The 16,808-nt window shown below is 31.3% G+C and overlaps 1 protein-coding gene across 1 annotated transcript; it reads left to right on the top strand.

The window, feature by feature from the left end:
* The first annotated feature begins 984 nt into the window (after positions 1–984).
* On the top strand, positions 985–15,787 carry LOC132746332 (ubiquitin-conjugating enzyme E2 Z-like). Its single transcript, XM_060735445.1, has 7 exons — positions 985–1,141; positions 3,613–3,685; positions 4,095–4,282; positions 10,447–10,558; positions 11,327–11,439; positions 12,807–12,897; positions 15,255–15,787. The coding sequence occupies exons 1-7, from the start codon at positions 993–995 to the stop codon at positions 15,405–15,407; spliced, it is 879 nt and encodes a 292-aa protein (XP_060591428.1). The 5' UTR covers positions 985–992; the 3' UTR covers positions 15,408–15,787.
* The last annotated feature ends 1,021 nt before the right edge of the window (positions 15,788–16,808 follow it).

Here is a 16,808-nt window from a genome sequence, read left to right as displayed (position 1 = left end):
TATAATTATCATGTTGGCAGTTTATGATTATAAATACCATAAATTTATCATTTTTAACATCATTTCGATTTCGATACGATTTTCATATTGTGGATGACAACCGGTATGCCTAAAATACGAAAGTGAGATTTTTGACGAAAGTGAGCGAAAGTGAGCGAAAGTGACTTTTAAAATAGTAATTATAACATTTTAATAGACTTTTTAAACAAACTTGCAGTTTGTAGACATATATTATTAGAAAATAATTATATTTATTAACAGAAATAATCATAATGATGATTTAATCGCCACTAATTTGCATAATTTCTATACACAAGTTTATATCTTCCTTTCGCTCACATTGACAAATACGAAAGTGACTTATAAAATATTAAATATTCTGTTTAAATTGAATTTTTACTAAAATTAAAATTTGTAGATGTATATTATCAGAGATTGATGATATCTATTTTCAAAAATAATCATTATGATGATTTAATCGCTATTTATTTGCATTATTTCTATACACAAGTCAGAGATCTTCCTTTCGCTCACATTGAAAAAATACGAAAGTGACTTCACAAATATCAAATATAGCGATTAATTTAAATCTATATTAATTTAACAGTTTGTAGACATATAGTTTTGGAATTTGATAATATCTATTTTTAAAAATAATCATAATGATGATTTAATCGCTATTTATTTGAATAATTTCTATACACAACTACATAGATCTTCCTTTCGCTCACATTTAAAAATACGAAAGTGACTTTAATATGAAACATTAAATATGCCGTTTAATTTGAATGTATATTAATATAACAGTTTGTAGACGCATAGTTTTAGAAATGAATAAAAATACTTAAAAATCATTATGAGGTTTTAATATGCATGCATTTTCATTATTTCTATATACCACTTTCAGAGATCTTTCTTTCGCTCACTTTTGTATTTTTGTGGATGACAACGATTGTAACATAAACATTATTCGTAAATATTATATTTGCAAAATGGCGACCTGTAATACGGAAGACAGTGTTGATTTACTTGCTTTTGTTGAGGATGCTGGTGGTGGAGGGACATCTCTATGGGACCCTGGTTTAAGCAGTGATTGGGATCAAGAGAAACCATCAAATCAGTGTATCCTCAGAATTAAACGGTCTGTAGCCATGAACAATTTTCACTTTCGTTTTATCACGTCAGTCTCTGACTCATAATTTTCATGGTTATGTTCACTAAATTCGCGTTATCATTAATTTCATGGTCACATTTTTTTGCATCTCACATAATATTCCTTGGTGAAAAATGTCTAAACGTTAACTTTACCCTTCTGTGTTTCAATTTTTGTCTGGAAAAAAAAACAACAACAAAAAAATTAAAACACACACAACTGTTATTCAAAATAATTATGAAATTGGAAGTAGCCAAAAGTTCTAGCCGTATGTGAGTCACGTACGACTAGCCGGACACACTGTATAGGCTAGCCATATATGGCACTTTTCAAAAATTATATGGAAGTCGAAAAATGCATAAGTGATTGTGTCTTTAAATCAAGTCTCCGCATTTGTCCTAGTGTATTCACTTTAATAAAGATGCTCTGCCATTTTGTAAAAAAAAAAGTGAATATGAACAAGCGTTGTATAATCTGTCTTTGATAAAAGTGTCAAAGTTGCATGTTATAAGTTATAATGTCCTTGATTTTCATGCTTATGATTTGTTGTTTTATTTGTATGAAAGATGAATTGTTAAGTCATTTTGGTTAATTAAGCACATGGATTGAATAAATAATGATTGGATGGGAATAAATAAATAAATAAAAAGAATAAAAAAAAACAAAAACGGTGAAAAGCAAAAATAATTTAATAATTTTCAATTAGGCCACTTCTTTTTTTTTTTCTTGGTTTACAAAATTTTTTTTCAAAAATGTCCACTGGGTGGTCGAAAAAAAAAAAAAAAAAAAACCTCAAAAAGGTCCATCGGGTATATTGTAAAAAAAAAAAAAAATCTTGTATGGTGCACATAAAACACTATTTTGTCAAAAATAGTGTCATTCTTCTATTGACATAAGCAAAAACAGTAATTTAAACATCTTTTTATTGTTGTTTTTCCTTAGTATAGCTTTCATGTTAACTTTCTTGATACAAATGTACCAAAAATATCTGCCATCTTTAGAAAATACTGGGCTAGCTCTTTAGAACGACATGGCCAAAGTGTCTGGAACGTTTGCTTGTTATAAAGCAGCACTTCTCCCGGTTTATACTGATCGGATGTGTGTCCGAACCGGTCCCGGCTGAGCATTTCGACGAAAAGAAAAATACAATTTAACAATATACTAGCAAATATATCGTAAATCAAACCATTAAATCTTCTCGAGGAAGGATACGGCTTATAGCCGTGCCGATGTCCTCATCAACGGCAGCCTTTAAAAAAGCCCGTCTGGTTGGCAAATCTTTAATTCCAACAAAATCAACTTGGAAATAAACAGTGCCGCTCAAGGGCGCCGCCATTGTTGTTTTACCATGAACTGTGGTAGTTATCCGAGGTATTCCGAATGTTGTGTTATATAGAATCGTACTCAAAAATATTCGAATTTTCGTACTCATATTTATCGCGCTTATCGGATAATTTTTTTTGCATCGGGGGAAAAAAAGTGGAAATTTCAGTTTTATTTTTTTTCCAATTTTTTCGGGTCGCCGGTTTTGTAAACCAAGAAATATAAAAGAAGTGGCCTTACAGTAGATAAATATCGAACATAATTATTTATAACTATAAGCACACTTAATTAAAGCCTACCCAGGGACTGACAATAGAATTTTAGAATGCGTTTCACGGAACATGCAAACTTTCCTTAATGATGGACAAACTTCTATACCGTTGGTAATTGACGCAATTATCAGAGCCCAACAATTATTTTCGGTGTTTTTTTTTCAATTTAAAAATTAAAGTTAGTGAAACAAAAAAGGATTATTATCAAAATTTTGTAAACTTTTCAATTGATGTTATTTAACTGCAACCAAACGCTATTTTTTCTCGACGTCTTGAGATGACAAAGATAGATATTCGTACTTTCCTACTGTAGCCAACAAGGCGATTAATCTCTAAAAAGTAAACATACGAAGATAATTGCTGTTTTTTGGTTAAAACCCTCGTTTAAAGTCATAAAATAACACATGCATTTTCGATTTCCATATAACCTTGAAAAGTGCCATACGGCTAGCCAATACAGTGTGTCCTTGCTAGTCGTAGGTGACTCACGTACGGCTAGAACTTTTGGCTAGCCACTTCCAATGAAATTAGCCATACTAGTAGTCTGTTTAAAAAATCGTTTATTTTTCCGTTTTAAAGGAATACCCCGCCCGCTATGATCATTGAGTTACATTGAAAATGGCGGCGGCCAACAAGAACTGCCGTTCATTGATTGATACAGTTAGTAACTGCAGTGATCTGGAGGGAAAACTGCCAACACCACCACCACTTTAAGGCAGCATTTAACCTATGTCCAAGCCAGTGTAGACTTTCACTATTCTAGAAATTATTAACACACAGGCAAAAGTTTGCATTACATGTGCAATGATCTGGTAAATTTTTTAGCTTCACTGTTGTTATTATTGATATATTTGATAATTTCAGTGATATAATGACAATATATAATGAACCACCACCTGGGATGTGTATAGTACCTGACAAGGATGATCTCACCAAGGTATAATTTATGTTAACACCAGAAACTAACCAGTAAGATATAGCATGATAATGGTAAAAGTTAACATGTTACATTTGTAGTTTAGGTTTAGTACAGTGTAACCTCTGCGGACAGGCCCTCAGTAGACCAATTACATCTAAACAACAAAAGTTTCAGTTCTTCCTGCAATAAGATTTAACCTGTTACCGCTCAAAACAACAAACAAAGTCTTAGTCTCTCAAGTTGGCTCTGTAAATTACCTTTTAACAACAGATTAATTTACCTGTGTATTGACCATTTCATGATGTAGGTTCTATATCATGCAGACTTCTTCACTTTAAAAATTCAAATATTTTGTATACAACTATTCTAGGCATAATTTGTGTGGTTTAATGTTTAAATTGATATCTTTATGTGTCTTCATATTTAGATTCATGCCTTGATAACTGGACCATTTGACACACCATATGAAGGTGGCTATTTCTACTTTATGATTCGATGTCCACCAGATTATCCTATTAGAGCACCTAGGGTCAAGTTACAGACCACAGGGGAAGGAAAGGTCAGATTCAATCCAAACCTTTACAAAAATGGGAAAGTTTGTCTCAGCATTATTGGGTATGATAAATTTTGATTATTTTGTCATCTATATAATAGTTGTTAACAATTTCATAACTATTCAAGGTCTTGGTGCCAAATAGTTATAACTCCTTTTGGACATCATGTGGTGAAACTATATAATAATTTGACATCATATTTACATAGAACTTAAAAAAATTCAATCTTAGTTTATTCTGTTATGTTACATCAAAATAAGACAGAAATGAAGAAATACAACACATTATGATCAGAGCTGCATCAGTACTAAGGGTGTAGTACTTAAGTACCAGTACCAGTACTTGGCAAATTTTGCAGTACCAGTACTAGATTTTAGCTCGTTACTGCAGTACCAGTACTTTTTTTGGTGAAGTAATTAAGTATCAGTACCATTACTTTTATATATTCATCAAAGTTTGATAAATACAATGTCAAACAAATAATTGCAAATATTATTCAGCAAAGAAATAAAAACATAATTTACTTTAAAGTTAACATAACATATTTACAACTTTATAGTTTTAACATACTTTTTACAAACAATATTTAAAACATATATTCATGTCATATCTAATTGTTTAGTAACCAGTCAACTGTATAAATACAATGAAAACATCTTTCATTTAAAACACAACAGTCTTTTGTTGCCGTTCACACCTTCACACCTCTGTTCAATTTATACCAAAGTAAATAACAACTTTTTATGGTGCTAACAATATCACTTTTTTCACTTGAAATGGGATTATTTAGAATAGAAAAAATTAATTAGTGTTTATTTTGCTCTTTTACTAGTAAATACAAAGTAATAAAATACTTTAATAAGGATATTTTAGAACAGAACAGAACAGATACTTTATTTTTTGACTTGTACAATCATACATCGTCATACATAAATAAACAATTTTACAATACATACTAACATAAATCACAAGATCGGATCTAAACATGTCTCTTTCATATCAATATAGAGGATGAATTATTAATATATTAAGTTGTATCTACTATATCTAAATTATTTCTATGAGACATCGCATCTCGTACATACAAGGATAAATTTAAAAGTATACTTCTATTGTTTGATTTTAACATATCAGTGAATTTAAGCATACTAGGTCTTATATAATAGTATCTTTTTATATATTTTTTTCTTATATCAGTATAACAAGGACAAATTAAAATGAAATGGTATTCATCTTCGACGTCATGTAGATTACAATATACACAATATCTTTCATTTCTAACAATTCTATTTCTATGAAACCTACCAGTTTGCACATGTAATGAATGCGAAGATATTCTAATTCTTGTAAGATACTTCCTTAAAGTACTTGGTATTATATCAAGATAATTTTCATATGCAAAAGAATCTTTAACATGATTATACAGATACAAAACAGGACTGCTCTCTTTACCAGAAAGCCAACTTTGTAAAAAACAATCAATTAACCTTTGTTTAAATATTGGTAAAAATATTTTACTATTTACGGAATCTGGAAAATCCCAAATATCACTAAAACCATGATTACATAATAACAATTTTAAGATTTGATAACCAATTTGTCTTACCATTATTACAGTCTTCAAGAGCAATGCTATATACATTTTTAAGAATGATATTATCTGTCTCAAGCATTTTAAACCAGAATCTTAACATATCTTGAAATATATAAAGGATAACGTGCTAGTTCACCATACGCAGCAACATTACATGAATTAACTTTTACATTTAATATTTTTTTACAAAATTTAAGATGAAGTCTTTCAATTTCCTTTGATTTAGTAAAACCCCAGATTTCAGCAGCGTAATTTAAAATTGAACCAACAAAAGAGTCAAAAAGCTGACATAACACTTTAGGTTTTAACTGATATCTATTACAATTAATCAATAGTACATTTAGAGCTTTATGAGCTTTACCAATCAAATGTTCTTGATTTAAACTAAAACTACCAGTATAAGTTAATATTGTTCCTAAGTAATTGAAGCTATCGACAATATCTAAATGTTTCCCTTCGTAATAAAATAATTCATTGTTTTTTAAACCTCCACGTCTTCTGAAAACAACAACTTTGGTTTTATCAATATTTACTTCTAAGCTCCATTTTTTACAATAATCATTCAATAACGTCAAACTTCTATTTATATCATCTGGTGTATTTCCTAAAATTACCATATCATCAGCGAACAGTAACAAAATCAAAACAATATCGTTTATAGTCAAACCACTATTTATATCCTTTTGTAAAAATAATTCAAAGTCATTTAAAAAGAGGGAAAATAAAATCGGTGAAATTACCTCCCCTTGACGTAGACCTACAGCATAATTAAAGAATTCTGAATAACTATTACATAACCTTACACACGATTTTACTTTACTATACATGTCTTTTACTAGGCGTAACAATTTACCTCTAATCCCACAATTACTTAATTTTAACCAAAGCGCGTTTCTATATATACAATCGAAAGCCTTCTTAAAGTCTACAAAAACACAATACAAACGTTTATTATTATTTATATATTTTGAACAACTGTCATAAGAATAAATAAAGCATCAATGGTTGATTTTCCTTTTCTAAATCCAAATTGTGCATCTGACAAAACATGGTTTTCTTCACAATATTGTATTAATCTTTTATTTAAAATAGATGTGAATAATTTCGATAGACAACTAACTAACGTAATTCCTCTATAATTATAAACATCATTTTTATCACCTTTTTTATACAACGGAATTATCACACCTTCAGACCATGTATCTGGGAAATATCCGCTATCAAGTACATAATTAAAAATATCACAAATATGCGAGGATAAAATATCAATACATTCAATAAAATATTCATTTAACAGGCAATCAATACCAGGTGATTTATTTGTTTTTAAAGTTTTGATTGCTTCCAAAATTTCATTTATAGTAATACGTTTATCTAAAATATCATCCGATCCATTTAAATTTTCAAAATCATTGTTGCGTGAAAAATCTTCGGACTCCGTGTTACTTGATTGGAATATATCATTACCTAATTCTGAAAAATACTTAAAAAAATCTAATGAAATGTCATGATTTACTTTATTATTACATTTAAATAATTTCCAAAAGTCTTTCGGCTTAGAAAATCGTAAGCTCTCAATTTTTTCAACTTTTTTCAATTTAAACAAACGTCTCTTTTTCTTAACCAAATTCTTATATTTAGCTTTATAAAAACACAACTGCTCCCTATTTACAACACTATTATCTACTTTAAAATTATTTTATGCGTTTATATACAACTTTTTAGCTTGTAAACAATCATTATCAAACCACTCCTTATCCTTAACAATACATTTATCAATAAATGTAGGCTGATTATGCATACTATAATTCTTACAAAATAACGGATTCGCAATTTCTTGTATCACATTGTTAAAGCCTAATAAAAGAGAGTCTATCGCAGAACGATCAGTTAAATCTACATTATGACATAATTCGTTTAATACTGGTAATTTTCCAATAAGATTCGACCTGAAATTATCTCTAAGTTCGGGGGACCATACATATTTAACAAAATTGTCATTTTGTTCCCCATGTTTACACTTACACGTTTCACTACAATTAATATTGAAAGAAATAGGGCAGTGATCACTCCATGCATTCAAATCGTGCACACTGAAATTACTTATCAGCGAAAAATTACATTCTTTTGTTAATAAATAGTCTATGGTTGATGACCCCTGGCTAGAAATAAATGTGCATTTACCGTAAAGAGTTATTGAGTCTGTTTATCTTAATTTAATTTTTACTTAAAGTCTTTGGTGCTTTTTATGATGAATACTATGTTAACATTTGAAGGAATATTGCAGCAAATTATCTTTAGATTTGATAACTTACTTTTTCACAAAAATAAAATATAGTTAATGTAATTTACAGCTTTATTTTATGAGAAAAATTGATGCTATTTTTAATTTTTATCAAAACCAAAAGTACTGGGTAATGCAGTAGCAGTACCGCTTTTTAAGACAGTAATGCAGTACCAGTACCAGTAATAGCAAAATTTTGTAAGAGTAATTCAGTATCAGTACCAGTACTTGCAAAATCGCTGCAGTACCATTACCAGTACCAGTAATGCAGCTCTGATTATGATACATTGTTACATGTATATAAGTAGCTCTAGTTATAAAGATTTGGTCATATAATCTGCATGGAATAATGAACACATATTTATACAGCAAACTTTCCTTTTTAGAGAAAAATGTGAGATCTCTTCATAAATTGACAGCAGCTGTGTATATAATTTATAATAAAACTATATAAATGTCACAATTATCCATTGAAAAGCAATGTTACAAATGTTCAGTATAATAATCTTTTTTTCAGCTCACCTGTCACAAAGTGACAGGGTGAGCTTTTGTGATCGCTTTTCGTCCGGCGTCCATCCGTCCGTCCGTCGTCCGTCCGTCCGTCGTCCGTAAACTTTTTCTTTAAATGACATCTCCTCATAAACCACTAAGCCAATTTCATCCAAACTTCACAGGAATGTTCCTTTGGTGGTCACCTTTAAAAATTGTTGAAAGAATTTAATTCCCTGCAGAGCTCTGGTTGCCATGGCAACCGAAAGAAAAAACTTTAAATATCTTCTTTTAAAAAACCATAAGAGCTAGAGCTTAGATATTTGACATGAAACATCTTCTAGTGAGTGTCTACGAAGTTTGTTCAAATAAAAGCCCTGGGGTCAAAATTGGCCCCGCCCCGGGGGGTCATTGATTTTCCCTATATGCATATAGTAAAAACTTAAAAAATCTTCTTTTAAAGAACCCAAAGAGCTAGAGCTAAGATATTTAGCATGAAACATGTTCTAATGGGTGTCTACCAAGTTTGTTCAAATAAAAGCCCTGGGGTCAAAATTGGCCCCACCCCGGGGGGTCATTGATTTTCCCTATATGCATATAGTAAAAACTTAAAAAATTTTCTTTTAAAAAACCAAAAGAGTTAGAGCTAAGATATTTAGCATGAAACATGTTCTAATAAGTGTCTACCAAGTTTGTTCAAATAAAAGCCCTGGGGTCATTGATTTTCCCTATATGCATATAGTAAAAACTGAAAAAAATCTTCTTTTAAAGAACTCAAAGAGCTATGGCTAAGATATTTAGCATCAAACATGTTCTAATAGGTGTCTACCAAGTTTGTTCAAATAAAAGCCCTGGGGTCAAAATTGGCACCGCCCCAGGGGGTCATTGATTTTCCCTATATGCATATAGTAAAAACTTAAAAAATTTTCTTTTAAAGAACCAAAAGAGTTAGAGCTAAGATATTTAGCATGAAACATGTTCTAATAAGTGTCTACCAAGTTTGTTCAAATAAAAGCCCTGGGGTCAAAATTGGCCCCGCCCCAGGGGGTCATTGATTTTCCCTATATGCATATAGTAAAAACTGAAAAAATCTTCTTTTAAAGAACTCAAAGAGCTATGGCTAAGATATTTAGCATCAAACATGTTCTAATAGGTGTCTACCAAGTTTGTTCAAATAAAAGCCCTGGGGTCAAAATTGGCACCGCCCGGGGGTCATTGATTTTCCTTATATGTGTATAGCAAAAACTTAAAAAATCTTCTTTGAAAAAACCCAAATAGCTAGAGTTAAGATATTAAGCATGAAACATCTTTTAGTGAGTGTCTATAAAGTTTGTTTAAATAAAAGACCTGGGGTCAAAATTGGCCCGCCCCGGGGGTCATTGATTTTCTTTATATGTGTATAGCAAAAACTTAAAATCTTCTTTGAAAAAACTCAAATAGCTAGAGTTTAGATATTAAGCATGAAACATCTTCTAGTAAGTGTCTACAAAGTTTGTTCAAATAAAAGCCCTGGGGTCAAAACTGGCCCGGCCCCAGGGGTGTCATTGTTTTTAACTATATGTGTATAGTAAAAACTTTAAAAAAATCTTCTTTTAAAAAGCCCAATGAGCTAGAGCTTAGATGTTTAGCATGAAACATCTTCTTATGGGTGTCTACCAAGTTTGTGCAAATAAAAGCCCTTGGGTTAAATTGGCCCTGCAACGTTGGGGGGGGGTGTGGGGGTTGGGGGGGGGGGCCTATATACAGGTGAGCGACCTCAGGGCCATCATGGCCCTCTTGTTTTACTCCTCCAAATGACTGAAGTGAAATAAAAACCATGTTACAGTAATGCTATTATGGTTTGTATGATTATATTTAGGACATGGTCTGGTCCAGCATGGAGCCCTGCTCAGAGTCTTTCAAGTGTTTTAATATCAATACAATCATTACTTAATGAAAAACCATACCACAATGAACCAGGATTTCAAACTGTAAGTATTCTATGGTAAAATCTTGCTTGTGATTAATCTAAGATTAAAAACTGTGCTAAGTTTATGAATTTGTTGCCCTGAAATTCATCCTCATTCACATTGTATTTTGACAATTAGCTGCCTTAATGAATGTGAAATGCTGTGAATTTAATATGAAAGATAAAAACTATTTAAACATATGAGAATTATAATATCTATAGATAAACATTTTAACATGTATTGCAGTGTACAGTAGATTTATACATGTATATTTTGTGTCCCCTTTTGTCACCATGCTGTCTGTGGACAACTTTAACCTTGGCCAGAATATTTCCTTTCTATAAGCTAGAGCTTTCATTCTAAGACATAATAAAAATCAGACCCACAGCTTCATTTTGACACATTAAGATAATTTCATGACCCAGAAATGACCTTAAGTTTCAAGTAAGATTGTCAAAACTCATGAAATTTCACCACAATTTTATTATGCATCAGAAAGTAATTGCTTGCCAGCCCCTTCATTTTGATATTTTCTGTATCATAACTTTGTTAAACTTAGCATAAATGTTCCCCATTATGAGGTGATGTTTTACAAACTTATACTTCTGAAAAAAATACTTATGAAAATGTTTAGAAAAATATTTCATTATAAAGTATTCAATTTATGTTTCAAAACAGTACAATAATTACCAGACAAGGTAATTTTTGATAAAAGTAATCTGTGCTTTATTGTACAACTTAAGTCAACTGTTTTTAAATCATTGTTGTTGTTGTTGTTGTTATAATCAGGAGAGAAATGCAGGGGATGCAAAACGTTACAATGACATAATACGACATGAAACATTACGTGTAGCTGTCTGTGATATGCTAGAGGGGAGATGTATGTGTCCTGATGCCCTCAGGTAATTCTCTCATTATTTATTGATAAAACAGCTATAGGGGCGTCCTTTGCCTGGTAGTTAAGATCGTTGACTTCAAACCACTTGCCTCTCATTGCTTAAGGTTCCAGCTGCTCAAGCTCCATATGAGGAAGCTATCCAGCTAGCTTATGGATGGGCGGTTCTATTCGGGTGCTTGTTTCTGCCTGAAAAAATGCACAGAGGGGCATCTGAGGTCTTCCTCCATCAGTAAAGCTGGAAAGTCTCCATATAACCAAACTGTGTTGGTGCAATGAAAAACCCGATAAAGAAAAGAGACATAACAGATTATCATTATTAATAGTGAGAAAACATTGTCTTGTTGTATAAAATTTATGAAGAGTAAGAGTGAATACTAGTAATTTGAAAATAGGTCATGTGACCTTGCTCTATATTGGAGGCATAGGAAAGTTAAAATCGCCTCTAGTGGTCAAGGATTTAAAATGAATTTCAATGTAGGAACTGTGTTCCTACACATTGTAGTGCCAGTTAATATTTCTTGATTGAAAATCACATCTGATACTAATATTTCTTGAGTGAAAGTCACATCTGATACAAGCTACCAAAAAGATATCACAACATGCATTCTATTGAAGTTAGTTGTCAAGTTGAGAATACAAGTTACAGATGTGGCAAATTAAGCCCTTTGTGTCTGCTGGGTTACCATTACAGTTAAGGCATCAGAATCTTAGCCACTATTTAACCCTGCACAATCGTAAGAGGCTACTACTTGGGTTCAAATGATTGCAGTTGTTGCATCTCTTAGCTCCAGCAGGTGAGGTGGTTGTGACCCTTGGTACTGCTGTAAGTTTGTTGTTTCAGCGCCATATGACCTAAATTGTGTTGGTGCGCCGTTGATCCAAACATAAACAAAATGTGGCAAATTTAGAAAAATATATACATTCACTCTATTTTCAGTAAGTCACTGATATTCATAAAGCATTGAATTTACTTTAAAAGCAAATGAAGCTCTAGAATTTAGAAAATTGTCTTTTTAAAGAAAGGGCAAACATGTGTTTTATAGTGATATTGGCTTTAGAGAATGTGAGATGTTTTTATCACCTGAAGAAAATAGCAGTGAATATGAAAGGTAGCTAAATGTTAACAAAGAGGTATTTTGACTACCATACAAAATACTAAATCATTATAACTGTACTAAATGGTCAACATGCAAATGATGTAAAATATGGCTCATCTATGTTGTATATGAAAAATGAATAACATTTTAGAAACTGTATCAAGACATCAGAAATGAAAAGCTTTTGAAAAATAAAGATATTAGCGTTTTTGAGTCTTAATGACCCTTTAAAGTTGGTATGTGTACAATAGAGTTAGATTACTTTGTTTTACAGAGAGGTGATGGAGAAATCTTTCCCAGATTACTACGATTATTATGAGAGTATATGTAAAAGTAACCTTCATCAACAAGGTGAAACTATGCAGGTATGTATCATTATATAACAGTCTGATTATATTAAGATATTTAACATTGTTCAGTGCAATACAGAGATATATTTGGATGAGCACCCTTTATCTTAGGTACTGAGTACATGACCACTGAAGTATACAAATACTGTACAGGAAGTATAAGCAACTTTTAAAGCGCATGCATACAAAAACTGGTTCATATTTGTACTTTTATGTGATGAAATAGTCTGTTAATTGGTCAGATACTGTAAAATCATTATTATTCGTGGGGCACGAATTTTCGTGGTTTTCGTGGGTAGGTCAATCCACGAATTCAAGATCCGACAAAATTTTATCCCAGCAAATACTTCTTACCCTGTCTCTGTTCTATATATTACAAACATGCGTCGGCTCTTTTCAAACCGATTTTCGTGAATTGGACGTATATACATACATCTTATCAGGTTAGTGACAGATTAAATCCGTTTGCAATATTTAAGAAACTTGAAAGAAAACTCGATTATATGTTCTTTATTTACTGTCACAAATGTCAGTCGTATATACACACTTGATCGTTGTAGTCTACTTGATTGTGTAAACAAGAAAACTTGACATAATCGAGTAAATATAGGAACCCAGGCAATGCAACAATTAGCGCTTATAAAAATTGTCAGTTTGCTCTTATTAATTAAAAAAAGTACACAAAACTATAAAAAAAAAAATACGATCACTAAAACAAATGAATTGTACATTCTTTTATCGTTTTAGATGATCCAATTTAAATTAATTTTTATCTGTATTTGTGCAAATGCTATTCCATAAACATCAAAGACGCCACCGACTTTTACTAGATCCACACATACTCGTGTTATTTACTCAGATTAATTTATATGCATGTAAATTTACACAGTCGCTGTGACGTGTTAATGTGGTAAGACCAATTCAGGGTGTAAACTTTTTTAACTGGCTGGTTAAAATGTATCAGGTGTCGTATAATTATGCGATGTTTACATCGGCGAATTACAGGGGTTAATTGCAACCAATTATCGGCAGTGCTAAATTAGAGTTATGCCCAGAGGCAAGGACAAGCGCTGTGTGACACGTAAAGATATGTACATGTTGTAAGTAAAAATGTTCGGCGATTAAGAATTGCATGAGGTTACTGATTTTTTTTACAAGAAACTGAAAATCCACGAATTTAAGAACCCACGAAAATGCCTGTTTTGATAAAACCACGAAATTTCATGCCCACGAATATAAGTGAATTCGCAGTACATTTGCAGAATTACACATTTACGTTATGTTTGTATATCACAAGTGTTGGCACGTCAAAATGTTATAACACAAGTGTAATATTGTTTTTAGCTTGACTATTCTCGGAATAATCAAGCTAATGCAGTCACCCATTTGTCTGCGTCCCTGTGGTTAAGTTTGTGCGTGTAAGCTGGTATCTTCATAACTACTGAAGTGAATGGATTGAAACACTTGTACTCTGTGATTATCTAACATGATTGGCACAAGTCCCATAACTCTGATTTGCTTTTTTGCATAATTATGCCCCTTTTTGACTTAAAAATTCTTGGTTAAGTTTTTGCATGTAAGCAAGTATCTCCATAACTACTGAAGGGAATGGATTGAAACTTCACACACTTGTTCTCTGTGATTATCTTACATGATTGGCACAAGTCCCATAACTCTGATTTGCTTTTTTGCATAATTATGCACCTTTTTGGCTTAAAAATTCTAGGTAAAGTTTTTGCTTGTAAGATGGTTATAATCTCCATAACTACTGAAGGGATAATGCTTTTTTTGGAATAATTTTATGCATTCATAATAATAAAGTGGTGATTAACTTGATAAAACATCTTAATAACAAGCCTTTGTACCTTTTCGGACAATTTTATGTATTCATATGGGTAAGCATTATTATACTCAATGAAACACCTTTGTGACAACTTTTTTGAATAGTTGAGTGTTACTGTCCTCTGACAGTTCTTGTTATTAAATGGGTTTATTACATTTCTCTTGTATTCACCTGATCTTGGTGTAAACTCTAAATTGTGTACACGCTCATGTTTTCACTAAATAGATTTCATGAACAAAATTGTGAAATTTGGCAACAGACATGTATAATGTCTGGCATAATGTTTATACAGGGCTGCTTGATAGCTTAAAAATAATGTTATCAGAATGTAAAGGTTATCATTTGTAATATTTCTTCTAATACTATTCATTTATTATTGAAGCAGTTAACTTATACATGTATTTGTGTTACTTTTCCATGTGTTATGGATAAACATTTTTAAAGATTACAAATAAATGCCTGAAGTTGCTTTTGAAAAGATGGACTTTTATCATTTATAACTCTTGTAAATTGTGTACCACAATTGCAGGACCCTTTTGGTGAAAGACGTGGAACTTTTGACTATGAATCAATTCTTAAAAGACTAGAAAAAATAAAAGCAACGTTAAGTGAGAAACAGACTGTTAGTTCGGAAGAGGAATCATCTGATACTGACATGGAATCTACGTCCACCGAAAGATGACGACAACCTCCAGTAATAGGTGTACTATGTCAATGTGATGTCAAAACTTTTATAGCAATTTTATGTTGTTTTTTTTCTTGTTGTTATGATAAATTTAACAGTTGTTGTTATTGTATAAAGATAGTTACAGGATTCTTTATGAGAATATTGTGCTTTAAAGCCACCTTCAGCTTTTTTTTTTTTTTTGGAAAAACAATTCTGTGTTGTTTCAATTGAAGTATTTCAGTAAATTTTTCTTCGAAAAAAAGCATCATATCACTGTCAAGGTCTTTTTCAAAACAGCGTCCCGAAAGTTTTGTATAAAGCATCAGTGACGTTTGTTTTTAAAAACAGAAATTTGGGAAATGAATCTTCTGCTTTACTAAAGTAAAGTGTGGATTAGAGGTATCGGGAGTTTCCTTATTGTTTAAGAATTCTATCATTGGAAAATATCATTTTGCACCTTAATTCTTTTGATTTGACAATTATATGACACAATTTATCTAAAAATAACATCATTAATCTTTAAAATAGATAAAGGCTGATTAAAAGATGAAAATCCTAGGAGGGTTTTATAGTTTGCAAGATGTTTTGAAAAATGTACAAAGACTTGTTGTTTAAAGTTTATTTTTCTTTTTTAGAAATAAAATCATTACATACTTTTAAGGACAGAACAAACTTCCTTGCCTTGTGAAGTTGACAATATCCTTACTTTGTTAATTTCTACTACTGTACTACTTTCTGTTAAAGCAGCACACCTCCAGATTCATACTATTGTCATAATTTTGACATATTGATCCAGGGTTTGATGGTTCCATCCTAGTGCAAGGGGAAATTTCTCTGTGATAATCTTGGACATTTAGTCTAAAGGTAATTTGTCTCTCACCGCTAGTGTAGAAATTATTTGGGATAACAGTCAATTTCAGTCAACAGACTCCTTATATAAGGAAGTGTTTTAAAATGTAAAAATATTGTTAATTGAACAATTAACGATTAAGTAATTTAACTGACCATAAGATACAAATAACCTTACATAAATTACATGAAACATGTCAAAATATAATGCAAAATAACCCTACTTTGTAAGTGACTGGATGGATGGATGTATGATGATAAAAGTAGAATACTCAAGTCATATTTATGCATATAAATGTTGTATTATAATGTATCGTTTCATTTTTACAGTTCTCAAGCTCTTGATGTAAATTTTTTCTAAAGTTATTTTTTTTTTTAATTTTTGTTTGCTCATTTAGAAGTCTTTGGTTTTAAAAGACAGTTGCATTGTTCAGATGTTGCTGTTCATTACATACATGTACATGTGATAACTGAATTGGGCCAAAAATGGATTTTCAGCTGGATTTAGGGGCTCAAAATTTGATTTTTTTATCAAATCCAATGTGTGTTTAGCACATTTGCTATAAA

The sequence above is a fragment of the Ruditapes philippinarum genome, unplaced genomic scaffold (genome assembly GCF_026571515.1).
Source record: "Ruditapes philippinarum isolate M1 unplaced genomic scaffold, ASM2657151v2 ctg9142_1_1_1_1, whole genome shotgun sequence".
Classification (NCBI taxonomy): domain Eukaryota; kingdom Metazoa; phylum Mollusca; class Bivalvia; order Venerida; family Veneridae; genus Ruditapes; species Ruditapes philippinarum.
This window is presented reverse-complemented; position numbering and strand designations above follow the sequence as displayed.

Coding starts and splice junctions, on each gene's coding strand:
- LOC132746332 (XM_060735445.1), top strand. CDS start 993: ATGGCGACCTGTAATACGGAAGACAGTGTTGATTTACTTGCTTTTGTT. Junction 10,559..11,326: donor ATGAACCAGGATTTCAAACT/GTAAGTATTCTA, acceptor TGTTATAATCAG/GAGAGAAATGCAGGGGATGC. Junction 12,898..15,254: donor AACAAGGTGAAACTATGCAG/GTATGTATCATT, acceptor CCACAATTGCAG/GACCCTTTTGGTGAAAGACG.